Source organism: Erythrolamprus reginae, chromosome 3 (genome assembly GCF_031021105.1).
Source record: "Erythrolamprus reginae isolate rEryReg1 chromosome 3, rEryReg1.hap1, whole genome shotgun sequence".
Taxonomy (NCBI): Eukaryota; Metazoa; Chordata; class Lepidosauria; order Squamata; family Dipsadidae; genus Erythrolamprus; species Erythrolamprus reginae.
In genome coordinates this window covers 76,329,633-76,357,531 of record NC_091952.1, presented here as the reverse complement: position 1 = coordinate 76,357,531, position 27,899 = coordinate 76,329,633, and the positions used below count along the sequence as shown (strand labels likewise).

The 27,899-nt window shown below is 42.9% G+C and overlaps 1 protein-coding gene across 1 annotated transcript in view; it reads left to right on the top strand.

Moving 5' to 3' along the window:
• The first annotated feature begins 1,847 nt into the window (after nucleotides 1–1,847).
• Nucleotides 1,848–27,899, top strand: part of NRDC (nardilysin convertase) — a 39,545-nt gene continuing 13,493 nt past the window's right edge. The window contains exons 1-18 of the mRNA XM_070745899.1: nucleotides 1,848–2,354; nucleotides 4,958–5,234; nucleotides 6,143–6,224; nucleotides 8,985–9,138; nucleotides 10,546–10,619; nucleotides 11,901–11,996; nucleotides 14,558–14,680; nucleotides 15,071–15,128; nucleotides 16,574–16,647; nucleotides 16,810–16,879; nucleotides 18,243–18,320; nucleotides 21,948–22,068; nucleotides 22,162–22,220; nucleotides 23,551–23,605; nucleotides 24,133–24,237; nucleotides 25,668–25,791; nucleotides 27,315–27,401; nucleotides 27,702–27,821. Coding sequence (XP_070602000.1) covers nucleotides 1,963–2,354; nucleotides 4,958–5,234; nucleotides 6,143–6,224; nucleotides 8,985–9,138; nucleotides 10,546–10,619; nucleotides 11,901–11,996; nucleotides 14,558–14,680; nucleotides 15,071–15,128; nucleotides 16,574–16,647; nucleotides 16,810–16,879; nucleotides 18,243–18,320; nucleotides 21,948–22,068; nucleotides 22,162–22,220; nucleotides 23,551–23,605; nucleotides 24,133–24,237; nucleotides 25,668–25,791; nucleotides 27,315–27,401; nucleotides 27,702–27,821 — 2,149 coding nt within the window. The 5' untranslated portion in view covers nucleotides 1,848–1,962. The remainder of the gene's footprint in view (nucleotides 2,355–4,957; nucleotides 5,235–6,142; nucleotides 6,225–8,984; nucleotides 9,139–10,545; nucleotides 10,620–11,900; nucleotides 11,997–14,557; nucleotides 14,681–15,070; nucleotides 15,129–16,573; nucleotides 16,648–16,809; nucleotides 16,880–18,242; nucleotides 18,321–21,947; nucleotides 22,069–22,161; nucleotides 22,221–23,550; nucleotides 23,606–24,132; nucleotides 24,238–25,667; nucleotides 25,792–27,314; nucleotides 27,402–27,701; nucleotides 27,822–27,899) is intronic.

Here is a 27,899-nt window from a genome sequence, read left to right as displayed (position 1 = left end):
TATTTACTTCCACATCCCTACTTCGCGGAAATTCGACTTTCGCGGGCAGTCTCGGAACGCATCCCCCGCGAAAATTGAGGGAACACTGTATATGAGAGGCAACATCAGGTGCTCAGTTGCTGACGGGATCAGAGAGGCCCTTCTTGGTTATTTCAAGCTGCACCCTCTTCTGCCTTTGCCCCACCCATTACATCAGCCAACACACCACTTTTGTCTACAAATACATTAACTTCTACAGGTAGTCCTTGACTTATGACCATTGTGCATTTCTGTGGTTAATGAAACATAGGCAAAGCTAATTTTGCTCCCTTTTACGTTTCTTGCCAAAGTTGAGTGAATTGCCGCAGTTTTTAAATTCGTAACGTTAAGGGAATATGGTTTCCATGTTAACTTTGCTTGGTCGCAAAGGAGGATCGCATGACTCTGGACATTGCAACTGTCATAAACATGCATCAGTTGCCAAGCATATGACCACTGGGACCCTGCAATAGTCGTAAATATGAACAATGTTTATGTTTGTTTATGTTTATTTAGATTTGTATGCCGGCCCTCTCCGCAGACTCAGGGCGGCTCACAACAAAGTGAAAAAACAGTTTACAACAAATCTAAATTTCTACTAAAAACATTTTAAAAACCCCATTTTCTATGGTTGTAAGTCACTGTTTTCAGGGCCACTGTAACTTTGAACGGTTACTAAACAAACTGTCGCAAGTCAAGGACTATCTGTATTTACAATATACCCAGTACAAGAACCCAGTATAAGAAATATAGGAAAAAATTTCCTTTCCTAGACAATTAGAGATCTCCCAAACATGGATGGAACCTGCATTCCACACCAGCCCCAAACCAAGGAGTGTGGAACGCTGAGAGAGTCGCTGTCTGACAAACTCAAACTATGTCCAAGTTGCTGGTTCGTGTCACAGAGGAACCCAAACCATGTTTCCCATAGAATTCTTTAATGGCCAAGTGTAATTGGACACACAAGGAATTTGTCTTCGGTGCCTATGTTCTCAGTGTACCTAAAAGAAAATATAGATTTGTCAAGAATCATGAGGTACAACACTTAATGATTGTCATAGGGGTCAAATAAGTAACGAAGAAACAATATTAATAAAAATCTTAGGATACAAGCAACAAGTTACAGTCATACAGTCCTAAGTGGGAGGAAATGAAATGGGTGATAGGAATGATAAGAAAAAACTAGTAGAAATAGAAGTGCAGACTTAGTAAAAAGTTGAGTGTTGGGGGAATTATTTGTTTAGCAGAGTGATGGCGTTCCGGAAAAAACTGTTCTTGTGTCTAGTTGTCTTGATGTGCGGGGCTCTATAGTGATGTTTTGAGGGTAGGAGGTGAAACAGTTTATGTCCAGGATGTCAGGGGTCAGTAAATATTTTCACCGCCCTCTTTTTGACTCGTGCATTATACAGGTCCTCAATGGAAGGCAGGTTGGCAACAATTGTTTTTTTCTTCAGTTCTGATTATCCTCTGAAGTCTATGTCAGACTCAGACCTGTTGGGTTGCAGAACCAAACCCGACAGTTACAGAGGTGCAGGTGACAGACTCAGTGATTCCTCTGTAGAACTGTATCAGCAACTCCTTGGGCACTTTGTGCTTCCTTACACCCAATTCTACTCCCACGAACAAGAATTGTCCCGCGTCTCGTTGCTCGAACGTCAGGACGGACGTCACACACTCGCAGAGAACACCAACATTCCATTCTGAACGGCTCGGCCGCAGCCTACAAAGAAAGCTCGCAACGCTACGCCCCCCCACCCCTCGCCTTAGCGTGTCTATCAGAGAAAGCGATTTTTCCGAGGAACCCAGCGATTTGCTGGCTGGGATCACGTGGACAAAAACCAGGCGCTCTGATTGGAGGAGATCCGGTGTGTTCACCAGCCCTTAGCACCGGCCTGTGATCTTGCAGGCTGGAACGGCCCGGGCGGGTTTTGGGGCCCGCGGCGGATGCGGAAAGTGCTCGCCGCCGCGTCGCGGGGTTGCTCGGGAGTCGGTCCGCTGCGAACAGAGCGAGCTTGCCACGGTCGGGAGTGCGGCCGCCTGAGAGACCATCTAGCCGGGCCCCGGAAGACCTTCGCCTTCAGCCCCGCCGTGTGTTGCTCCTCCGCGGTTACCTTCGCGGCCATGCCGGGCAGAACCAAGGCCTCGTCTGACTGCGGCCCTGAGCGGCCCGAGGACTCGGAGGGCAGCCGTGGGGCCAAGGCCGGCGCCGTCCAAGAAGAAGCCGGTGCCGAGACTGGAGGTGCTGCTGCCGCCGCCGCCGTCGCCGCCTGCGAGCCCAGCCCCAACTTGGGCGATTCCGAGATCGTTAAGTCCCCCAGTGATCCCAAACAGTACAGGTACTCCCGGGATGGTACCTACAGCTGGCTGCCAAACACGGGCGGGTGGGTGGGATGGGTCTTTTTTTAAAACCAGAAGGTCCTCCAGAAGAATTGAACCATTCCTTCTTCTCTCACCCACAGCCATGGTGGCTTGGGGGAGCGATGATAGTGTGGTTTGATGACAGTCTGATTTTATTTGGAGAGATTTGGACGGATGCTCTCTGCCGAAGACCACCTTCACCATTTCATTGCTCTAAAAAAAGTGTGTGTGTATGGTCAGCACAATAGTTTCAACCAGGCGGGGGTTGCTACTTACTGCTGCTACCAATGTGCTGCACACACAACTTATACACTGCGCACTGGTAGTAAAACGGGAGGTGTGCGCGCATGCATGTGCTAGTGAGATTTAACTTCTGCACATGCGCAGGAAGCAAAATCTCGCAAGGGGACGCCCACACGTGTGAGATTTTGGCATTTTTTTGTGTCCGCACATATGCAGAAGTAAAAAAAATACTGAAATCTCCCACGCGTTCCCTCAGATTTTGCTTCATGCGCAAAAGCAAAATCTCGCTGGGAAATGCATGCGCGTACATCTCCCATTTTACTACCAGTGTGCAGTGTGGCCCATACCAGGTGGGAACCCAATATTGGATATATATAGATAAGGAAGGGAGGGGGACAACAAATCATTCAGGGTTGGTCTTTCAGTTATTTGGAGGTTGTAGTATTTAGATCCTGTGTTCAGAGGCAGGTTGTAGATTAGATTAGATTATTTATTACAGTTGAAAGGGACCTGGTAGGTCATCTAGTCCAACCTCCAGCTCAAACATAAGTCCCTACATCTGTGATGGCAAACCTATGGCATACATGCCAAAGGTGGCATGAGGAGCCATATCTGAGGGCACGTGAGGCATTGTCCTATGTCAGCTCCAGTGTGCATGCGCCTGCTGGTCAGCTGATTTTCGGCGTTGGGGAAAGCCATATTTGCCTTCCCCAGGCTTCAGAGGCTCCCTGAAACCTCTGAAGTGCAAAAAATAGCCCAACAGGCAAACCAGAAATCCATTTTTCTAAACTTCCAGTTTGCCCATTGTGCCGGTTTTTGCACTCTGGAGGCTTCAGGGAAGCCTGAGGGTGAAAAATAGCCCAATGGGGATGGCACATGTGTGGAGATGTGTGCGTACACAGTGTGGGGGTTGTCTACTGGCACACATGCACATTAGCATGAGCGTGCATTTCCATTTTTGGCCCGCAAGAAGAAAAAGGTTCACCATCACTGCCTTACACCATTTCAGACAAATAGTAGTCCATATCTCCCTTTGAAAGTCTCAAGTGTTGGAGCCCTCACAACCTCCGCAGGCAAGCTGTTCCACTGGTTGGCCACTCTCACCGTCAGAAAGTTCATCCTTATTTCCAGGTGGAATCTCTCCTTGGTCAGCTTCCATCTTTTATTCCTTGTCTGGCCTTCTGGTGCCTTGGAAAACAGCCTGACCTCTCTGTGTTAGCCCCTCAAGTATTGGAATACTGTTATCATGTCACCCCTGGTCCTTCTCTTCGCCAGACTGGCCATGCTGAGTTCCTGCAACCACTCTTCGTATGTTTTCGTTTCCAGTCCCCTTATCATCCTGGTTGTTCTCTTCCGCACTTTCAAAGCATGAGATGATGCTGTTTTGCTTGTGAGCAATCTCTGAGGAAGGTAGTCCTTGACTTACAATTGAGTCCAAAATTTCTGTTCTGTCCGAGACCTTCGTTAAGTGAGTTTGCCCCATTTTACAACCTCTCTTGCCACAATTGTTAAGTGAATCGCTGTGGCTGTTAAGTTAGCCATCCGGTTGTTAGGTGAATGTGGCTTCCCCATTTGCTTGCCAGAATGTCACAAAAGCTGATTACATGATCCCGGGATCCTTCAAGAGTCTGAATGTTGATCACCTACTCATGGAGATGCTGCAGCAGTCATAAGTCTAGTCATAAGTCGCTTTTTTCAGTGCTGTTGTCACTTTGAATAGTCACTAAACAAACTATGTGATCAGCGCCTTGTGTTTGATACAAGATGCTAGATAGGACTAATCCAATCTAATATGTGGATTCTTAAATTATTACTACTCAAGATAATTTGCCAACCATGACTTAGGATTTGTCCCCAGAAGTTTAGAACCATGTTTGAGCATAAAACCTGCTGCTTAGTATTTAGTTGTTAAGTTATAGAAAAATTCTGCATCTGAGATGAAAATGCCATATAACTCATGAGTATACTTGGCTATGATGTTTTCAAGGAAGTTTGAAAATATAAATGATTGAAATGGGACTCATGGTCAGAATTGGAGTTTATTTTAGGCAAGTATGTATTTTTCATACTTGCGTGAAGCCCTTAATAAGAGTACCAATAATCTGAACTGTTATGTGAGGTAGTGTATGCTAATAGTTGGTAGGGTGAGCCACATTTTCCATTCTGGAATCAATTCAGGTGTATTTTAAAAACAAATGAATATTTTAGGTCTTGTTTGATCCAATAGTTCATCAAAAGAGACCCTGCAAAAAACATGGCATACCAGGTATAGCACAATTAGTTTTAATTCAAAGCCATTGAAAAGAATAATTAATTGGACATCTGTTTAACATTCTAGATACATCAGACTAAAAAATGGATTATGTGCCTTGCTGATTTCGGACTTGCATAACCCAGATGGTAGCCCTTGTGCCATATCTTCAGAAGGGGAAGATGAAGGTGATTCTGAAGAAGAGACCGATGATGATGATGATTCCGGAGCAGAAATAGAAGATGACCAAGAAGGCTATGATGATGAATGTGGTGATTACGATGAAGATTTAGATCCTGATAGTGAATTAGAAGAGCTAACAGATAAAGATGAAACTCGGAAAAGAAATTGTACTGAAAAGCAAGTATGTATGATTAATTTAGATTGAGTAATGAGCATAGCCATAAACTGCTTTAGGCATTGGTGTAATTCACAGGTAGAGTGCAATTAGTATGAGTTTTAATAATGTGGTCTGGGATTTAGTGTGATTTGTAAATTGATGTTAGGTTGCGTTCAACGCAACCCAAAATTTAGTAAGGGCTAGTGTGCGCACAGTTGAGGCTGGTACATCTGCAAGTGGGATTGTGGTTTCAGATGCTGCTAACCTTCATGTTTTCAAAATGAAGAAAAATGTTTAGGAAAACAGCCCAATTTGACACAATTCTATAACATGAAAATGATCATAGCAAAGTTACAATGGAATGAGGTGTTGTAATGCTTGGATATACGAATTTTTATTTTGCTTCCTGAAACTACACTGACTTTTAAAACTATATTTTAAGTTTGAAATACATTTTTTATCCTGTACTGTAATAACAGGTAGTCCTTGATTTACAACATTTTAGCTACTTTAGTTCCCCACCCTGGTCTACTTAGTCATGCATAAAAATGAACTAAGGAAAGGAACATGTATAGTCATGTAAAGCTTTGTCTTTCTGATCTAGAAATGTTAGGTAGATGCAACAGTAATTCTGCTTTACTGGAAAGTCTAATACATTCAAGGCCTTTGTGGTTTCCATTTATGATCTTTCTGATAAATGGATCAATAACTTGTATTTGAAGATGCTGGAGACAGGTCTTGCTTGTAAAGTCATAAACCCCCACTTTGACATAGTTCTCATGTGCAGCTAAAGGACTAGCATTTTTAAATGTTGCATAGAATGAGTGAAAAAAGGATCCTTAAAGATTTTATTTTAATGAAGGCATTTCATAGTTTTATATGGCAGTCTGTGATGTTTTTCTAAATATTTCTCTGTATTTCTCTTTCTTCAGTCTGCAGCTGCACTTTGTATTGGTGTCGGCAGTTTCTCTGACCCGGATGAGTTGCCTGGGCTGGCACATTTTCTGGAACACAGTACGTTTTGCTTTAAATGTCACCTTTAACTGTTTTTAGCCAAGTCAATTTTAATTATATAATTTCCCATTTGGTGTTTTTTTTTTGTCAAATTTTTTTGTATTATTTGTTTCCATATTTGCAAAACTAAATATAGAATCGTATTGAAATCTCAATTATCAACAGAATAACCATTAAAATCATTTTGGGTAAATTTGTGTTAAACAAGAAGTTATGTAATGGCTGGTCTCGGAATTTTGCTGTATAATACAATTAATGACCAACTTTAATTTAATCGTGTGTTAACCGTCGTAAGTAGAGAGGGGTATTGTTTTTCTATAGATTATTCGTAAGTAATACACAGAGCCTATAGCAGAGTTGTGTTGTGCATATGAATGCATAGAACAAGAAAGAATCTACTGCATGACTGATTATTTATAAGCAGTCCTTGACTTATGGCCACTGTTCAAAATTACGACAATACTGAACACAGCCGACTTAACAATTGATCCATGAAGTTGCACAGTCATGTGAACTGGGTGCTTAGGTCTCCAGTTATGACTTCACAATGAGCCACAGCCACTTGGGACGTTCTTTGTCAGCTTCCCATAAGCGAACCTTTTTTCCTTCAGGTGCCAAAAGAGTGTGCATGTGCACTATCATGCACGCACGAGTGCCCACACTCATAATTCAATGCCTGGGGAGGGCAAAAACAGCTTCCCTCGCCCCCCAGAGGCCTCTGGAAGCCAAAAATACCCTCCCAGAGCCTCTGTGTGAGCCAAAAATCAGCTGGCCGGCACACACATGCCGGCAGATATGGTTCTGCTTGCCACTTGTGGCACCCATGCCATAGGTTCACCATCACTGCCATAAGCAAAGTCAATGTGGAAGCTAGCAAGAAAGGTCACAAATTTTTATCCAGAGGAATCTAGCTATGGAATTTGAGATTCCAGGGACTTTATATTCTATAACAGAGTTTTTAAATTAACTTAAATATTAGATTTGTTTATATTGTCTTATTGTTGTTAGCCGCTCGGAGTCTACGGAGAGGGGCGGCATACAAATCTGATAAATAAATAAACACTCCACGGTCTGCTCACTCTCTGTAGTGTAGTGCAGACTCTGTAGTGTAGGTGGCTCAGCTGCTAAGACACTGAGCTTGTCAATCAGAAATGTCGGCAGTTTGGCGATTCAAATCCCTAGTATAGATTTTCTGCATGAGCATGAGGTTGGGTTAGATGACCTCCAAGGTCCCTTCCAACTCTGTTACTGTTAATTGTTAACCACCCACACAGCTTGGCTGTGGCCTATGGTGCTCCACAGTGCCCACCTGAGGCAACCCTCTGGGACTGCTGCCTCTTCCCATTTAGCAACCCATGCGGTCCTGGGGTTATGATAGCGACAGGGACTTCTGGAATTGCCATTGCTGGGCAAGGCAGTTGTGAGGCATCACACTTTACAGCTATATATTGCTTAGTGATAATAATAATAATAATAATAATAATAATCATCATCTCCATCTGTCAATTGCAAAAGGCTGCTTTACTGAGATAGGCAAACATAATTCGCCGCTACATCACGCAGTCCTAGGTGCTTGGGAAGCGCCCGACTGTTGATGTAATACGAAATCCAGCATAGTGATCTCGTTTGCTGTGTTGTACTGACATAATAATAATAATAGTAGTACAGTGATCCCTCGAGTTTCGCGTCCTCGAGCATCGCGAAAGGGCTATTTCGCGAGTTTTCAACCCGGAAGTAAACTCCACCATCTGCGCATGCGTGCCTTTTTTTCTATGGCCACGCATGCGTAGATGGTGGAGTTTCCCGCCGGGCAGATAAGCTGCTGGGCGGCTTCCCTGGGTCTTCCCCCTCTTGCCCCAGTAAGACCCCAGCGGCGGCGCGAGCAACGGCGTGGGCGGGCGGCACGCGCGGGGACACCCCAGCTCCGCTTCCCAGCTGGGAAGCGGCCCCAGCAACGGCGTGGGCGGGCGGGCGGTGCGCGCGCGCTTGGGGAAACCCCAGCTCCGCTTCCCAGCTGGGAAGCAGCCCCAGCAACGCGCGCGCGCTTGGGGACATCCCAGCTCCGCTTCCCAGCTGGGAAGCGGCCCCAGCAACGGCGTGGGCGGGCGGTGCGCGCGCGCTTGGGGAAACCCCAGCTCCGCTTCCCAGCTGGGAAGCGGCCCCAGCAACGCGCGCGCGCTTGGGGACATCCCAGCTCCGCTTCCCAGCTGGGAAGCGGCCCCAGCAACAGCGTGGGCGGGCGGGCGGTGCGCGTGCGCTTGGGGAAACCCCAGCTCCGCTTCCCAGCTGGGAAGCGGCCCCAGCAACGCGCGCGCGCTTGGGGACATCCCAGCTCCGCTTCCCAGCTGGGAAGCGGCCCCAGCAACGGCGTGGGCGGGCGGGCGGCACGCGCGCGGGGAAACCCCAGGCGCGAGCAACGGGGTGGGCAGGCGAAGGGCGGGCGGCGGTGGAAGTAAAAACACCATCTGCGCATGCTACTTCGTGAAAAATCGATCATCGCTTGGGGTCCTGGAACGGAACCCTCGCGATGATCGAGGGACCACTGTAATAGTAATAGTAATATTATTATTATTATTATTATTATTATTAATATTATTATTATTATTATTATTATTATTATTATTATTATTATTAAATTTGTATGCCGCCCCTCTCCGAAGACAGTAATGAGAGAAAAGAAGACTAATGTCTATAGTATTTATACTGTATGTTTCTCTATTGGAATTAATAACTTCTTTCCTATTTTGGATTCTGTCCTAGTGGTTTTTATGGGTAGCTCAAAGTATCCAGATGAGAATGGATTTGATGCCTTTCTGAAGAAACATGGTGGGAATGACAACGCATCAACAGATTGCGAACGGACTATCTTCCAGTTTGATGTACAGAGAAAGTATTTCAGGGATGCTCTTGATAGGTAACTCAGCTGCGAAATGTAGTGAAATGACACTACATTTCAGTTAAAGTATTTAATATTAACCATTTTAAGGTTAGTCCTCTACACTGGTTTACTTTTAATTTAAAGTTTGTAAGTAAACTGCTGGAAAAAAGTAAGTTAAAAAAGTATTTTAATGGTGAGATGTTTTGAGAATACATGGATCTGTAAATAAATATAGAAATTATTGCTTCAAGAGCTTACAAAAATTATCTGAGCAAGACACATTTTTAAAATGAGTAAGCAATTCTGTGGAGCAGAGATGGGCAACTTAAAAGAGAAGATAGCTATAAATGTCAGGACAGTGACACAAAAGTGTTTATATACATTAGCTAGAAAGAGCTTTTTTATTAAACCAAGCAAACTTAAGGGTTACACTACATCTTTTGTGTACATTTAATTTCAAAATGGTAAGATCTGTACCACTGATCTTCAGCAGTGAGGTTGAGAGGAATTATGGGAGAAAAATGGTTTTGAGGCCATGGGTTGACTGCCTATAACAGTGATTTTCAACCTTTTTTGAGACGTGGCACATTTTTTACATTTACAAAACCATGGGGCACATTGGGGGGGGGGGGGGCTAAAAAAAGTTTGGACAAAAAAATTCTCTCCCTCCCTTTCGCTCTATTTCTCCCTCTTTTTCTCCCTCTTTTTTTCCTCTATCCATCCCTCTTTCTCTCTTCCTTCTTTCCTCTTTTTTGCTCTCTTTCTCTCTCCCTACTTCCCTCTGTCTTTCTCTCCCACCTTCCCTCCCTTTCTTTCTCTCTCTTTCTCTCTCTTGCTCTCTCTCTTGCTTTCTTTCTCTCATTCTCTTTCTCTCTTGCTTGCTTTCTCTCTCTTGCTCCCTCTCTTGCTTGCTTTCTCTCTCTTGCTCCCTCTCTTGCTTTCTTTCTCTCGTTCTCTTTCTCTCTTGCTTGCTTTCTCTTGCTTGCTTTCTCTCGTTTTCTTTCTCTCTCTTGCTCTTTCTTCCTCTTGTTTTCTTTCTCTCTCTGAGATTCGCGGCACACCTGACCATGTCTCGCGGCACACTAGTGTGCCATGGCACACTGGTTGAAAAACACTGGCCTATAAGATAGGAAGAAAGTTGTTCTGGAGAGTGGAATCTTGTGGATCATTCAGTGTCAAATTCTACAGGGAAGATAATTGATTGTAAACATTCAAGTGAGAATTTTAAACCAGACTTCAAGTGGCTGGGGATTTTGCTAGAGAAAAGAAGGGATGGTTACACAGTTGAGCAATTCATCCTGAAGGATAAAAAAAATTGAAAGTCTTAATAATTCAGGGGAAAGAAATTAACTATGTCAAAACAGGTGATATGACCATTTAAAAACACTTTCTTATTATTGATTTTATATCAGAATTTCTATTTACAATGCTTTTCTGCTTTAGGTGGGCACAGTTTTTCATCCATCCTTTAATGATCCAGGATGCAATTGATCGGGAAGTTGAAGCAGTGGATAGCGGTAAGAATTCTCCGTTATCTTACAATTTCATATATTGTACTTTAAAACCGATCTTGCCTGGCCTGCAAATGATAGTATTATCCCTCCATCAACACAGGGATGCTCTTACTAACTGAACAGCAGGTAGTTTCAGGTTATAACGGCAGTGGGAAGCAGAAATTCTATTGCTAAAATAGTGAGGTTTGTTAAAGTGCAACATTACATGATGGCACAGCTTAGAGATGACAGTCCTGTTAGTCCCAGTTACAAGGGGAATCACAAGGATCATTAAATGGAAAGTGGCAGATGTCTTGGGCAAGCAGAAGGGTAAGTGCCATTGGCAGGTATGGAGCATGAGTGGGGGCAAGGAATATAGAGGGCAGGTTCTCTGGAGTCGGTATAAGTGCTCAAGAGGGGTGAGGTGGCTGACAAACACATCAAAGTGCAGGTGGGCAAAAAAAGTGGCTGGAGCGATTTCGGGATTCCTACTGGCTTCCCCAATCACTTTGCTGGTGGGAAACTGGCAGAGAACATCAGTGATATTCTTGCAGCGAGGGCTGCTGTAATAGGCTAGGACCTATGGCATGCATGCCACAAATGGCAGATGGAACTATACTGGTGGGAATACGAACTTAGGTCTGGTGTGCCTGTGTGGGTTGGCCAGCTGATTTTCAGGCCTTCTGGAGCTGTTTCCAGGCTGTTTCCAGCCTCTGGACGGGATGGGTAGGCCTGCTTTTTGCTCTCCCCAAGCCCCAGAGCCTTTCTAGGAGGCCGAAAATGGCCTTCCTCTCCCCTACCCCTCCCCCCCCCCGGAGGTCCTCAGGAGGCCCGAAATGTTCTGTTTGCCAACTTCTAGTTCGACTGGAAGTCCAAGGGTTTTTTTGCTCTCCTGAGGCTTCAGAGCCTTTCTAGGAACCTAGGGTGGGCAAAAAATCCCCCCCCCCAGGCCCTCTGAAGGCCAGAAATGGACTGTTTCCCAACTTGAAATAGGCCATTTTTGCCTCCGGAAAGCCTCCGTGTGTGGGGGAGGCTGTTTTTGTCCTCCCTAGGCTTCTAGAAAGATTCTGGAACCTGGGGACAGAGAAAAATGGATGTGCCATCACATGCCGAGAGCGGTGTGTTTGTGTGATGTTTGTATGCGCGGGGGGGGGGGCATGGAACTATGGGTGTGGGCACTGGCACGCTCAATCCCCCCAAGGCTCCCCTCTTCTGGCACACAAAAGAAAAAAGATTCACCATCACTGGGTTAGTATTATCTTGAATCTGAAAACTTTGTGTTCTTTTTTTAAAAAAAAAACACAGAATATCAACTTGCAAGGCCTTCTGATGCAAACAGAAGAGAGATGTTATTCGGCAGTCTCGCCAAATCTGATAATCCCATGAAGAAATTTTTCTGGGGTAAGTGTACCTGTTGTGACTGTCGGTATTGAATTGATTTCAGATCTAAGAGCCTTCGCTATTGAATCGAGTAGCATCAACCAGTGAAATAGACTCACCCTCCTCCATTTGTTTCTGATTAAATTTGGGGAAACCGCAGAGGTCAGAGGCAATTCAGAGCAAATTTGGGGGTGCATGGGCAACTCTGAACAAGAAGAAAGAAATATGTGATAGGTTGAAGTCAGGCAGATTTAATAAACGGATAGCACAGAAGTTAATCTGTATGGTAATCAAATAATATTTTGAGTTCTGTTCTTAATTGTGCCTTGATCACTGTAGCCAGGAATGGTTTAGCACAGCTAATGATATAATGCTGAGTTTATAAAACAAATAAATTAAATTTTTGCTGCTGCACATTGGAGGAGAAAAGCAAATATATATTTATAGCAAATATAGTTTACTTTGGTGGAATCAATCATTTTTCCTGATTTGATTGATTGATTCATTTCAATATGGTTTTATTTTGGCATTTCCCAGTTCCAGACTGACTCTGGGAAGCTTTAAGTGTCCATTGTAATTAGTAAATTATTGTACAGAATTAAATAGGGATACCTGGAAAAGGGAAGAAGAAGTTGATGGAAAAATAAACATAAATTACAGGTATATGTTGGTTGCTAGAGCCCATTCAGCTTGGAGTTTCACTTTATAACATCCTCCAGAGCAATTACTGGAGAAAAGCAACAAGATGCAAGGAAAATTTTTAGTATGCAAAGGATTAATTGACTAGATCTGGAGATTCATTAGCACTACATTCATTAGTAAAGAAATCAATGTAAGGAGTACAAAAATGAAGTACAAAATTCTAAATTAAATTAACATGACCAATAATGTATGTAATAATGAGGTAATAATGCACCAATTACTTTAAACCCTATGTGGATACTAGTGAGACTTTTTTGTTCTCTCCCATATTGATATTCTTTGAATGCGCGCTTATAAGTGCTTATATATTTGCATTCTTCATCATTTGTTTCAGCTAACAGTAATTAAGATAAGGATTTACAAAGGCATTGAGAAAGGCTACAGATGCAGAGAAATCAAAATAAAATATATTGGAAGGGGAAAAAAGATAAGATTCTTCTTGTTATTTGCCATTTCTTTGTGACAGATGGTGCAGGATGGCGTGTTCTGACTAAACGAGGCTCAAATAACACCACAAATTAGACAAAATAAAAGTAATTTTGTGATAGTAGAGTCATTACTCAGAACTTTTTGCTATGACAATTTTGTATTTTGTGACGACATGGGAATACAGTACCTCTTTCGTTTGAAAATTACCATTTTTTAACCCCAAAAAGAGGGTGGAAATGTCGGTGCATCTTATGCACTGAATACAGCCATTTTTTGCCTCCTGAAGCCCTGTCTCATTTTTGCAAAACATGGGATGCATAGAAGGTTTGGGAGGCCTGCAGAGTGCTCATGGGGGCTGGGGGAAGGCAAAAACACCCCATGTTTGCAAAAGAACAGGCAAAAATAGGCCTTTCCACCACAAAAAAAATGGCATTGTTGCCTTCCACCAGTGCATTTTATAATCTGAAAAATACAGGAATCTGTAGAATCATTGCACAACCTGATGACAGTCACTATGCTGAATGGTGTGAAAATGTGTTTAAAGAAATTCATAATGGGCAAGTCTATTGAGGGATATTTGTCTTTAACAGTTCAATATTATTGGAGGAGACCATGCCTCTGGATACCTGTCAAAGTGAAATATGAGTCTCTGTCTCATATTTGTGAGTCCCAAAAAATATCTCTGGCTGGCCACAGTAAAAACAACAACAACGTTAAACTAATACATCCTTGGTATGATCCAGCAGGATTTATACAGTGGTATCTCTACCTAAGAATTTATTTATTTATTTTATTTATTTTATTTATTTATTGGATTTGTAGAATGCCTCTACTTACAAACTTTTCTAGATAAGAAATTGGTGTTCAAGATTTTTTTGCCTCCTCTCAAGAACAATTTTCCACTTACAAGCCAGAGCCTCCGAAACTGTAACCGGAAAAGGCAGGGAGAAGCCTCCGTGGGGCCTCTCTAGGAATCTCCTGGGAGGAAACAGGGCCAGAAAAGGCAGGGAGAAGCCTCCAAGGGGCCTCTCTAGGAATCTCCTGGGAGGAAACGGCCGGAAAAGGCAGGGAGAAGCCTTCAAGGGGCCTCTCTAGGAATCTCCTGGGAGGAAACAGGGCCGGAAAAGGCAGGGAGAAGCCTCCAAGGGGCCTCTCTAGGAATCTCCTGGGAGGAAACAGAGCCTTCACACTCCGTATGGTTTCCCCAATCGCATACATTATTTGCTTTTACATTGATTCCTATGGGAAAAATTGCTTCTTCTTACAAACATTTCTACTTAAGAACCTGGTCACGGAACAAATTAAGTTCATAAGTAGAGGTACCACTCTACTCCCTTGGTGTTTAAATCCAAGTTGTTATGTTATGTGCCTGCAGGGGAAAGGTGTTGTTAGTCTGCTTGATCAGTATGAAAGTTTCAAGCAGATTTCTTCATTTTGAACTTCATTTACAGGTAATGCAGATACCCTGAAACATGAGCCAAGAGAAAATGGGATCGATACCTATAGCAAGCTGAGGGAATTCTGGCAGCGATATTATTCAGCGCACTATATGACTTTAGTTGTGCAGTCAAAAGGTAAAGGCTCTTCATTCGAAATTACAGAACATTTCTCTTTGCTGCTAAGTAGCGACTCACTGGATAATTACAGATTAGCTCTGGTATCCCCACAGGATAAAATCCTGTATATGTTGTTGCTTCAGTTATCTGGAGCAGCTCCACAGGAAATTCCAAGATATTTCAGCCTGTGGGCTTTATAATATTGGCACCTCTGCATTGTCTGCTTGAACAACAGGTTCTCACCTTTCTCGTCTTTTATTTATTTATTTATTTATTTACTTATTTATTTATTTATTTATTTATTCGATTTTTATGCCGCCCTTCTCCTTAGACTCAGAGCGGCTGATTATGTGCTGCTTTTTTCCCTAAGTTATGTGCTATCACTTTTTTCCCCCCTTTCCTCAATAGAAATCTTGGATACTCTGGAAAAATGGGTGACTGAAATCTTCTCAGAGATCCCAAATAAGTAAGATACATTTTCCTATTGTATGTAATAAGAAGGATATTAAATCGGGTGCACCCTTCTGCAACTTAAATGATTTTAGAGATTTGATTTGCTCACTCCTGGTCTTTAGTTTCTCATCCTTTCCTCTGCACTTGCCAGCAGCTGATTTATATTCTTGTTCGTTAGCAACTGCCTAAAGTTAATAGTAAGGACAAAACAAGAATCTGATTTAATCAGAGTTTTCGGCTTTTCACATATAATTCAAATGAGTTGGAGAGGACACTTCTTACAACATATAAGGAAATTTTGTTCACGTATTTATCAAATCATTTGGGAAAAAACATACGGTTGCCCGGTTCATCATGATTCTGGGTAGCTTACAGAAATAAAATCCCAGATACAAAACCCAGTAACCCCTTCCTCCAAATGCCACCAATAACACCAATCGGTTTAAGGGCTCCATATCACCCTGGGGTCCCCAAAACCATATTTTCAGGGCCATATTTTCAGGGAGAAACAACATAGAACCACCTTAAGAGAGGGGACCCATTTCTCTGCCTACCTGCTCTGGGGGCTCAGGTAAATGCAGCTGGAAGAATACCGCTGTTTGAATAACCTGCTCCTAGGTATGCCCGCGGGGCTTTCAAAGAGAGAACTAACACTTTGAATTTGACCCGGAAGCAGATCTGCAATCAATGCAGCTCCCACAATATTAATATTGTAAAGATTAGATCCTGTTTTTTACTCAGTGATAAAGATTGGATGGGCACCTTAGCCAAGCATGCATACATATCTTGTTGTTGCAATAAATATCTGAGGGAGGTGAGCGATAAGCAAATAAGAAATGATGGATGGATAGATAGATGGATGAATGGATGGATGGATGGATAAATGGATAGATAAATAGATAGAGATAAATAGAGATAGATAGATAGATAGATAGATAGATAGATAGATAGATAGATAGATAGATAGATAGATAGATAGATAGATAGATAGATAGAGGCATGCAGGCAGGTGAGATAGATAAATGTTGCTCTGCATAGTGAGTTTGTTTTTTGCCTATTTATATGCTAACTAGACCATCTTGTCTTTTCCACATGTACAAGCTAAGTTCCAAGTGCAAGTGTGAGGTGAATATAGGAAAGAATGGGACATCCCTAAAGAAATTGCATGCTATTTTTATAAATAGGGGCAGGACTTGGAAACCAGAAACCCTTACTCATTGTTATAGGCTGTGCGTGCATTGCCCTAGATAGAAATATTTTCTACTGAACAAGCGGCATCGTTGTCAATTCATTACGACTAAGGATTTGATCCCTGGAATGGAATAATCCCTTAACAACCAGTGTTGAAAAATATGTAGGGCCTGATCTCATAGAACGATTTGTTTTGTGATGGTCCTTGCTGGATTAGGAAGATGCGTGTGCACATATATGTAAATATATATGTTCTTTCTTTTCAAGTGGTTTATCCAGACCAACATTTGGCCATCTGACAGAACCTTTTGACACTCCAGAATTTCCTAAACTTTACAGAGGTAAGTGATGTAGCTGGATAACTACTGCAATACTATCTATAATGTATCCACATTGGTTTTTAAACCAATAATGGTTTTTTGTTTCGCATATGGAAATGTTGAGGAAATCTGGATTTATCTTGACTTTATTTATTTATAAGGAAAGGATTTTTTTATTTTTAGTGGTTCCAATCCGGAAAACTCACTCTTTAAACATCACTTGGGCTCTTCCTCCACAAGAACAGTATTACAGGTAACTTTTATTTCTTGTTCCCTCCTGTCTCCCCCCCTCCTTTCCCATTTCCATGGACATACCGTGAAAATGGATAAGGTAAATTTATTAAAAGTCTAGTATAGAATATACAGGATGATCATTTCATTTTGTTAATTGCGTTATATACCCTATTTTTTGGAGTATAAGATGCAACTCCGGTGTATAAGATGTTGGTGTATCTTATTCACTGAATACAGGCATTTTTTGGCCTCCTGAAGCCCTGCCCCTGCATCTCATTTTTGCTAAACATTTACGCATTTTCATAAAAGGGGGTGCCCAGAGGGTTTGGGAGTGCTCCTGGGGGCTGGGGGAAGGCAAAAATCACACCTGTTTTGTGAAAAAATTGTGCATTTTTGCCTTCCCCCAGCTCCCAGGTGCATTCTCCAAGCTTCCCAAACTCTCTGCACACCCTATTTTTGCAAAAAAACTGATGAAAAACGGGCCTTTTTTTGCAAAAACAGTGTTTTTATCTTTCCCCAGCCCCTAGGAGCACTCTGCAGACTTCCCAGACCCTCTTTGTGTGCCCCATTTTTTGCAAAAATGGGTGAAAAACAGGTCCCTTTTTGCAGAAAAAGTGTGCAGAGGCTTTGGAAGGCCTGCAAAGTACTCTTGGGGGCTAGGAAAGCAAAAACACCCCTGTTCATGTGGAAAATGGGGCACATAGAGGGCTTGGGAGGACCGGGGAGGACAAAACCTTTATTTCCTTATTTATCTCTTTAAATTCTTGATGCGTCTTATACACCAGTGCATCTTACAGTCCGAAAAATATGGTAAGTTTAAATGATAACAAGTACAGTTAGTCCATGACTTACGGCCACAATTGAGCCCCAAATCTATTTTCTCAAGTTAAGAATTTGTAAGGTTTTGCGACTTTTCTTGTCACATTTGTTAACTGAATGGCTGAAGTTGTTAAATTCATCACACGATTGTGAAGTGAATTTGGTTTCCAATCAGAAGGTCATAAAAGGGGAATGACATGACCCTGGGACACTGCAACCATCATAAATGTGAGTCGATTATCAAGCATCTACCTATATATGAATCATGTGGCCATGGGGATACTTCACTGGTCATTAGTGTGAAAAATGGTCTTAAGTTACTTTTTCCAGTGCTGCTGTAACTTCGGTCATTTAACTTTGTTGTAAGTTAAGAACTACCTGCATGCTGCTCTACTAATAGCAACTGAGGAAGGTGATCTTTGTAAAGCATTATCCTCGCCCCCCAAATTCCCATCATTTTGGGTTTGCCTATTTTACAGGCTTGTTTTTTTATATAATGTTTTTTTATAATGATTTAGAATGTGGAATTTTCAAATTGCAGTTAATGTTTTTTCACTTTGTAGGGTGAAGCCACTCCACTATATTTCTTGGCTTGTTGGACATGAAGGCAAAGGCAGCATTCTTTCATATCTTAGGAAAAAGTATGTAGCCAAATGAAAATTGCTGGTATTTGTCCTGATAAGTGATGAAAATAAGGAATCCACATTTAACTAAGTTGAAAACGTATATATCATACATTGTTACTTATTTCTGTAGTACATCCCCGCTCGTTGCGAGGGTTCCGTTCCAGGACCCCCCGCAACGAGCGGGTTTTCGCGAAGTAGCGCTGCGGAAGTAAAAACACCATCTGCGCATGTGCAGATGGTGTTTTTACTCCCACAGCGCTAGCGAGGAACCGAAGATTGGGGGCGGGGCGGCTGTTTGCCGCCGGCATGGGGGGCTTCCTAGCAGCCCCCCAAACCCGGGTTGGAGGTCCGGGGGGTGCTGGCAAGCCCCCCATGCCGGCGGCGACATTTTAAAATAGCCGCGCCGCCCCCAATCTTCGGCTCCTCCGCGCTGGCTCTCGGCGCTTTCGAGCTGAGTCCGGGAGCGAATTCGCTCCAGGACTCAGCTCAAAAGCGCCGATAGCCAGCGCTAGCGAACGGCTTGTCCACGCTGGCTCTCGGCGCTTTCGAGCTGAGTCCGGGAGCGAATTCTCTTCCGGACTCAGCTCAAAAGCGCCGATAGCCTGCGCTAGCGAATGGCTTGTCCACGCTGGCTATCGGCGCTTTCGAGCTGAGTCTGGGAGCGAATTCGCTCCAGGACTCAGCTCAAAAGCGCCGATAGCCAGCGCTAGCGAACGGCTTGTCCACGCTGGCTCTCGGCGCTTTCGAGCTGAGTCCGAGAGCGAATTCTCTTCCGGACTCAGCTCAAAAGCGCCGATAGCCAGCGCTAGCGAACGGCTTGTCCACGCTGGCTCTCGGCGCTTTCGAGCTGAGTCCGGGAGCGAATTCTCTTCCGGACTCAGCTCAAAAGCGCCGATAGCCAGCGCTAGCGAATGGCTTGTCCACGCTGGCTATCGGCGCTTTCGAGCTGAGTCCGGGAGCGAATTCGCTCCAGGACTCAGCTCAAAAGCGCCGATAGCCAGCGCTAGCGAACGGCTTGTCCACGCTGGCTCTCGGCGCTTTCGAGCTGAGTCCGGGAGCGAATTCTCTTCCGGACTCAGCTCAAAAGCGCCGATAGCCAGCGCTAGCGAACGGCTTGTCCACGCTGGCTATCGGCGCTTTCGAGCTGAGTCCGGGAGCGAATTCTCTTCCGGACTCAGCTCAAAAGCGCCGATAGCCAGCGCTAGCGAACGGCTTGTCCACGCTGGCTCTCGGCGCTTTCGAGCTGAGTCCGGGAGCGAATTCTCTTCCGGACTCAGCTCAAAAGCGCCGATAGCCAGCGCTAGCGAACGGCTTGTCCACGCTGGCTATCGGCGCTTTCGAGCTGAGTCCGGGAGCGAATTCTCTTCCGGACTCAGCTCAAAAGCGCCGATAGCCAGCGCTAGCGAACGGCTTGTCCACGCTGGCTATCGGCGCTTTCGAGCTGAGTCCGGGAGCGAATTCTCTTCCGGACTCAGCTCAAAAGCGCCGATAGCCAGCGCTAGCGAACGGCTTGTCCACGCTGGCTATCGGCGCTTTCGAGCTGAGTCCGGGAGCGAATTCTCTTCCGGACTCAGCTCAAAAGCGCCGAGAGCCAGCGCTAGCAAACGGCTTGTCCACGCTGGCTCTCGGCGCTTTCGAGCTGAGTCCGGGAGCGAATTCGCTCCAGGACTCAGCTCAAAAGCGCCGATAGCCAGCGCTAGCGAACGGCTTGTCCACGCTGGCTCTCCGCGCTTTCGAGCTGAGTCCTGGAGCGAATTCGCTTCAGGACTCAGCTCGAAAGCGGCGAGAATGAACCACGTGGGCGGGCGAAGGGCGGGCGAAGGGCGGGCGGCAGCGAGGAGTTTGCGTGGGCGGTGGGGAAACTCCTCGCTGACGCCAGCAAGAGGGGGAAGACCCAGGGAAGCCGGTTGCCATCTACGCATGCGTGCCCATAGAAAAAACGGGCACGCATGCGTAGATGGTATTTTGACTTCCGGGTTGAAAAATCGCGAAGTACCCTGTTCGCAATGGTTGGGGACGCAATAAACGGGGGATCATTGTATATACATTGTTAAGCATCCTGCCACTTGGTGACCAAGTTAAAGACAGTGTTCTGTCCCCAGTCACAAACGTATCAAAACCACACTGTTTGAACTAAATTAGTTTAATTAAGGAACTAATAATAAATTAGTTAATTTAATTAATTAATAACTAAATTAGTTTAATTAAGGAACTGGTAATAACCGGCTTAGCAGTGGCAAAAACATACAAACACAGCGGATTAAAACAGAAATACCCACCCACCAGGGCACAGGCAACACTACCTTATGTATATTACATTTTTGAAGACTTGAGCCAAGGCCATTGCCTCTGAGGAAAGTTCATTTGTCAAATATTTTTAGATTTTCCTCCAGGAGCACAGATAATCAGAGTTACAAACATTGGTGGTATGTTGGAAACATATATTAAAATTTTAAATACAGTGATACCTCGTCTTATGAACTTAATTGGTTCCGGGAGGAAGTTCATAAGGTGAAAAGTTCGTAAGATGAAACAATGTTTCCCATAGGAAGCAATGTAAAACCGATTAATGCGTGTAAGAAATTTTTTTTTGCAAAAACGGCATTCTGCTGGGCGCCACTGCCCAGTTGTCACCTTTTGAAACAGCTGGGCGCTTCTCGGCGTTCTCCTGAACACAGAACCCGGCGTTCTCCTGAGCACAGATAATCAGAGTTACAAACATTGGTGGTATGTTGGAAACATATATTAAAATTTTAAATACAGTGATACCGCGTCTTATGAACTTAATTGGTTCCGGGAGGAAGTTCATAAGGTGAAAAGTTCGTAAGATGAAACAATGTTTCCCATAGGAAGCAATGTAAAACCGATTAATGCGTGCAAGAAATTTTTTTTTGCAAAAACGGCATTCTGCTGGGCGCCACTGCCCAGTTGTCACCTTTTGAAACAGCCGGGCGCTTCTCGGCGTTCTCCTGAACACAGAACCCGGACGTTCAGCAAAAATTCGGGTTCGGGAGAAGCGCCGCCGCCCGGCTGTCACCTTTGCAGAAGAGCCACAGAGCTGTCGGCTGTTCGGGAGGCTCAAACGGAGGTGGAGAATCCTAATCGGGAATTCCAGGGGCAGAGCTTTGACATCACGAAGATGTCTTTCCTGGAGTCCATGTTTCGGCCAGCCAGGAAGGACGTCTCAGTGACGTCAAAGCTCCGCCCCCGGAAGTCCTTATTGGGATTCCCCACCTCCATTTGAGCCTCCCGACCGTCCGACAGCTCCACGGCTCTTCTGTGAAGGTGACAGCTGGGTGGCGGCGCTTCCCGGCGTTCTCCCGAACCTAAACTTTTGCCGAACTTCCGGGTTCAGCGTTCGGGAGAACACCAAGAAGCCCCCCGGCTGTTTCGGAAGGTGACAGCCAGGCGTCGTCGCTTCTCGGCGACCTCCCGAACCCGAACTTTTGCCGACCTTCTGGGTTCGGCATTCGCGGCGGGGGGTTCGTAAGGCGAAAAAAGTTCATAAGAAGAGGCAAAATAATTCCGAACCCCAGGTTCATATCTCAAAAAGTTCGTATAACGAGAGGTTTGTATCACGAGGTACTACTGTACTCTGCACGTCTTAATTTTTGTAAGAGTATGGTAAATATTTTTTTCCAGATTCTGGGCACTTGCATTATATGGAGGAAATGGTGAGACCGGGTTTGAGCAAAACACAACCTACTCTGTCTTCAGTATTTGTGTGACCCTGACTGATGAAGGTTACAAGCATTTCTATGAGGTAAATTTGAATTGCAGTTTACCATGCTTATTTATTCTTTTAGCTTATTACAGATGTCATTGACTTGAAAATTTGGAACCTTTCCTTCTTCAGGTTGCTCATGTTGTATTCCAGTATTTGAAAATGTTACACCAAGCAGGACCTGTGCAAAGGTAATGAAATCTCCCTTTGATTTTAGTCAAGAAGTGATGGTGTTATTGGTGCTTTTCCTTCTTTTTCCTGTATTTTGCATATTTGAGCTGACATAGCATATAGCTGTTAAAACTACAGTATATGGAGAAACTGGAAGTTCAGAAGAGTGAAAATATTTATTTCCAAAGGTACTATTCCTTTCTCTAACCCACTGTTCTCTAACCCACTCATTGGCTGTGTTGGTTAAAGATGAATAACATTCAAAAAGCTGAACAGCAGAGGATTAGGAAAAAGAAATGACTGAATACAGTAATTACGGTATTTACAAACACTCTTTGTAAAAAACTCTTTCTTAAATTTATTTATTTATTGGATTTGTACGCCGCCCCTCTCCGTAGACTTGGGGCAGCTAACAACAATGATAAAAACAACATGTAACAATCCAATCCAATACTAAAATAACTAAAAAAAAACTGATTATAAAAATCAAACATACATACAGACATACCATGTATAAATTGTAAAGGCCTAGGGGGAAAGAATATCTCAGTTCCCCCATGCCTGATGGCAGAGGTGGGTTTTAAGAAGCTTACGAAAGGCGAGGAGGGTGGGGGCAGTTCTAATCTCTGGGGGGAGTCGGTTCCAAAGGGCCGGGGCCGCCACAGGGAAGGCTCTTCCCCTGGGTCCCGCCAAACAACATTGTTTAGTTGACGGGACCCGGAGAAGGCCCACTCTGTGGGACCTAACTGGTCGCTGGGATTCGTGCAGCAGAAGGCGGTCCCTGAGATAATCTGGTCCGGTGCCATGAAGGGCTTTATAGGTCATAACCAACACTTTGAATTGTGACCGGAAACTGATCGGCAACCAATGCAGACTGCGGAGTGTTGGTGTAACATGGGCATATTTGGGGAAGCCCATGACTGCTCTCGCAGCTGCATTCTGCATGATCTGAAGTTTCCGAATACACCATTCTTGAGAATTTAAAAATATTAATAAACAATTATTTTACACAGGTAAGTTATCCATTACCTGTCTAAAATCAATTGAAAGTAACTTCATGATAGCTGGATAGTAAAACTTATTTTCTAAAAAAAAATCTTCCTTTTCCAAACTGGGCATGGTCATGTCCAGTGTGTGACGCATCTGGCCCTGTGGGCCGGGAGTTTGACAGCCCTGCTGTAAGGGGACGAGGCATATTTGGGTCCTTGAATTGGTCAGAACAGTGTCATACCCTTATTGATAAATGACAAAAGCTCCCCTTTTTGGCATGCTTTTACCCTGAAACCTTTATTTCTGGAAATACATATTCTTAACAAAAATATATTGAAGATACACTGCTTTCATCCACAGAATATGGGAAGAGATCCAGAAGATTGAAGCTAATGAATTCCAGTACCAAGAACAGGTATTAAGATGATCAGATTTAAGTCATGCAAAATATTAACACTCTTCTGATTGTTTGGTTGTTTTATTGACTCCTGTCTCATTACATATTTTTATTTTTTTTTAATTTCCCTTTTTGGTTTTCAGCTCAAATTAACAATCTTCCATTATCCTTAAACATATTTCTGTTTCATTCAGATGTTTGTTATCATCTGTAAGAATTCTTGTATTTTTTTAAAAAATAGTTCTATGCTTCTATAAATTTTGGGTTCTTCTTCTATTGATGCTGTCTGACATAAACCAGGTAAACATAGAAATGACATAACTGATCAGAATGTTAGTGATTTGAATTACATTTTGCTAATATGTCTTAAGAATTTGGAGTTCATCTCTCTGGTAACTAAATCTATTTTTTCATTCAAAGCAACTATGGAAGTCAGTGTCCAAACTGTAGGGAAAATGATGGTCTATATTAATCTCCAAGTTAGCTTACATGGAAAAAAAAGATTCAAAAGATCATATCATGAAGCAAAACAATTTGTTTTTCAGACTGATCCAGCTGATTATGTAGAAAGTCTTTGTGAAAATATGCAGCTTTTTCCAAAAGAGGATATTTTGACAGGAGACCAACTTCTCTTTGAATATAATCCAGAGGTAGGCGAAAATGTTAAAGCTCTTGATTAATATGTAAGATAACCAGTGGTGAAATCCTCCCGGATTCAGGAAAGTATGTAGTGACAGTGGCAGCTGGTTTGGAGAACAGGTAGCGATGGCAGCACAAGGATCTGCCATCCGCCCCAACATCATCACTTCCTGTTTTTTTTGGTTTTTTTAACCTTTTAAAGCCTTTTTTCCTTGCCAGCTTGCCTGAAAAAATGAAAGAGGGGTGGAGGGGGAAAGGGAAGGGAGAAAGTAAGCGAGAGAAAGAGATTAAAGGAAGGAAGGGAGGAAGGAAGGAAGGGAAAGAAAGAAAGAAAGAAAGAGGTGTTACAAGGAAAAAATCAGGACTCACTTTCCAGCTGGGAGATCACTTGGCAAAGAAGCAAAACAAATGCTGTCGCTTTAAATCAGGAGTCTCCAAAATTAGCTGCATGCCTAGCTGAGGAATTCTGGGAGTTGAAGTCCAGAAGTCTTAATGTTGCAAATTTCCGAGTCTCCTGCTTTAAATTGAAAAGTGTTTGGAAGCTGCTGGGAAGAAGGTTTTTAATTGCAGAAGCGAAGTAACATTCAGCAGTGGATAAAAGGAAGGATTCTTATATGGTTCTATGTTTTTGAAGTTTTGTTCAGTGTCAGCTTTGTGTTTGTAAAAGGGTTTGGGTGATTTCCATTGTGGCTAAATAACTTTTGTCCTGTGTCCGATCTTGAGTGTGGGGCTGCTTATTCTGATTCTACTCATCTGTTTTGTTAGCTACCAAATGGGGAAATTTCAAAATATCCCGTCTTGAATGGATTTATTAGGGATCTGTTTGTGTGAATGGAGCCAAACATCAGGCATCCATTTTCTATATAATCCTTATCTCATTATCTATCTGGCAGGAATGTGGAATGAGCTTCAGGCAGGTTTGTTTGTTAGCAGCTAGATTTTTCCTTGTTTTTCTGGGAGCCTTTTCTTATGAGTAATATGGGGTAGGTTGCTTCTCATAGAAGAAAGAGAAAGAAAGGAAGGGAGGGAGGACCTGGCTGGCACCACACAGAGCTTCAGAGGATGCTGACAAGCAGCACAACAAAGGCTGAAAGGGACCTCAGAGGTCATGTAGTCCAACTCCCTGCTCCCTGGCAAAATGGATTGCTAAATTGGCCACAGCCACCCAGTCACATGACAACCAGGCCTTGCCCACCCAGTCACATGGCCATGCTGACCAAGCCGCGCCCACATAACTGGCGGCAAAAAAAATAGATTTCACCACTGATGATAACTCTAACCTTGGACGATACGAAAATACTTTTATAATGAGTTCCTGTTTTAGAAGGTAAATGTTATATTATTTCAGGATTTACCATTTGTTTCAAAATGAAGTCAAATAAAGGCCTGGAATTTTGAGTAGCAGAGGGAAATTTTATTTGAAACTTTTTTTTTTTTACAGATAATTGCTAACGCACTTAACCAACTTATTCCCAGTCAAGCCAATCTTATTTTATTATCTGCCTCCCATGAAGGGAAGTGTCACCTAAAGGAGAAATGGTTTGGGACACAATACAGTGTTGAAGGTACAAGAATAATCCATCTGTTTAAATTTTAGGAACTAACATTCAGAGTATAAAATTTTTTGATTTGGTTTTATTTCATATAAACTGTGATGTAGTGGAAGGTTTTTTAAATGTATGGATTTCTCGCTTTTTCCTCTAGTTTATTTTGTTGTCTTCTTCTTGTCTTTGAGCACAGCAATACAAAAAGAGGTATCTCAAAAAGAAAAAATTACTGGAAACTAGCCCAACAAACCTTACACTAATTACTTTCTTCATCCACAAATGATTTTAACATTGAAAATTATAGTTAAACCATGGTTTAATGCAACAGGCAAACAGAACACATTCATGCAATTCCTATCTCAGACTGAAATCATAATAATAGTTGGAATTTTTCTAACCTTTGTTGATGAGACAATCATTCATACAAAATATTTATTGGACTAAACAAAATTTTATAGACAGTGTTAAATTATGAGCTTGCAATCAGAATGGCTATGTTAATTCATTGCAATAATCCTCAAAGAAGATACTCTACGGCTCATCATTATCTGACTGTGAAAACAGATTCATATTATCAAATTTTAGACAGGGTAGAAATAGATTGGATACAGATTTATACAGTACAGTGGTACCTCTACTTAATGAATTTAATTCGTTCTGTGACTAGGTTCTTAAGTAGAAAAGTTTGTAAGAAGAAGCATTTTTTCTCATAGGAATCAATGTAAAAGCAAATAATGAGTGCAATTGGGGAAACCACAGGGAGGGTGGAGGCCCTGTTTCCTCCCAGGAGATTCCTAGAGAGGCCCCACAGAGGCTTCTCCCTGCCCTTTCTGGCCCTGTTTCCTCCCAGGAGATTCCTAAAGAGGCCCCATGGAGGTTTCTCCCTGCCTTTTCCGGTTACAGTTTCGGAGGCTCGGGCTTGTAAGTGGAAAATGGTTCTTGAGAAGAGGCAAAAAAATCTTGAACACCCAGTTTTTATCTAGAAAAATTCGTAAGTAGAAGCGTTTGTAGGTAGAGGTACCACTGTACATGGTTAGCTTGGACCCATTTAATAAAAATGACTTAAGTCAGCTTTAATTGTTTAATTCTGATCTATCGGTGGAATTTCTGTCATAGTTAATTAAAGAATTATTCAGGTTTATGAGCTGTGTATAAATTTGGGAAAGCAAAGGGAAATCATCAGAGCCATTAAAAAGCAAAAGTTAGAATATTTATGACATGTGACGCAACATCCAGAAAAATATGGCATCCTTCACTTAATCCTCCAGAGAAAGATTGAAGGCAAATGAGGTCCAGGCAGAAGAACATCATAGCTTAAAAACCTTAAGGGACTGGTTTGAACAAAACCGAGCAGCACTATTTCATGTGGCTGTTGACAAAAATAGGATTGCCAACATGATCGCCAATGTCCGATGACGGATATGGCAGAAGAAGGATATCACTACAGATATGCACTATTGTAGTGCATATCATTACAACTAGGTGTATCATTTTTCTCAGGTGTGGGTTTACCAAACTACTTGTAATATTAATATTTACAGATGTTGATCAACACTGGAGTGATACATGGGCCAGTGACTTCAAATTAAATCCTGACTTACACCTGCCAGAAGAAAATAGATACATTGGTGAGTGGCTTATGAATTCCTCCTAAATAGTCTTAAAATATCATCATTCTATGTATGCTATTATTGTTTTGCCATTTTAAAAGAAAGATGTCTGTAAGTAACAGAACAGATTTATTTTCTTAGATTTCTCCCATGTTGGACCCATAAGAATTAGGAGAAATTAGGGGAATCTGTAACATTTGTTGTTACAGAAATGTTAACGCCATTTGTTTGCTTAATTATAAACAGGTTTAAGCATTTTATGATGGATAGTACTTGTTTGTTGATGTAAAATAACAACCCCATTTTTCATCATTTTAGCAACTGATTTTGCTTTGAAGGATCCTGATTGCCCTCAAACAGAATATCCGGTCAATATAATGAGTTCCAAGCAAGGTAGTTTGTGGTACAAGAAGGATGACAAATTCAAAATCCCTAAAGGTAACTATTCTGTGGTATCTTTAAATAAAACTCCTAATGAACCTCCACTTATGGCTTAGATTATTCCCTTTGATTTCT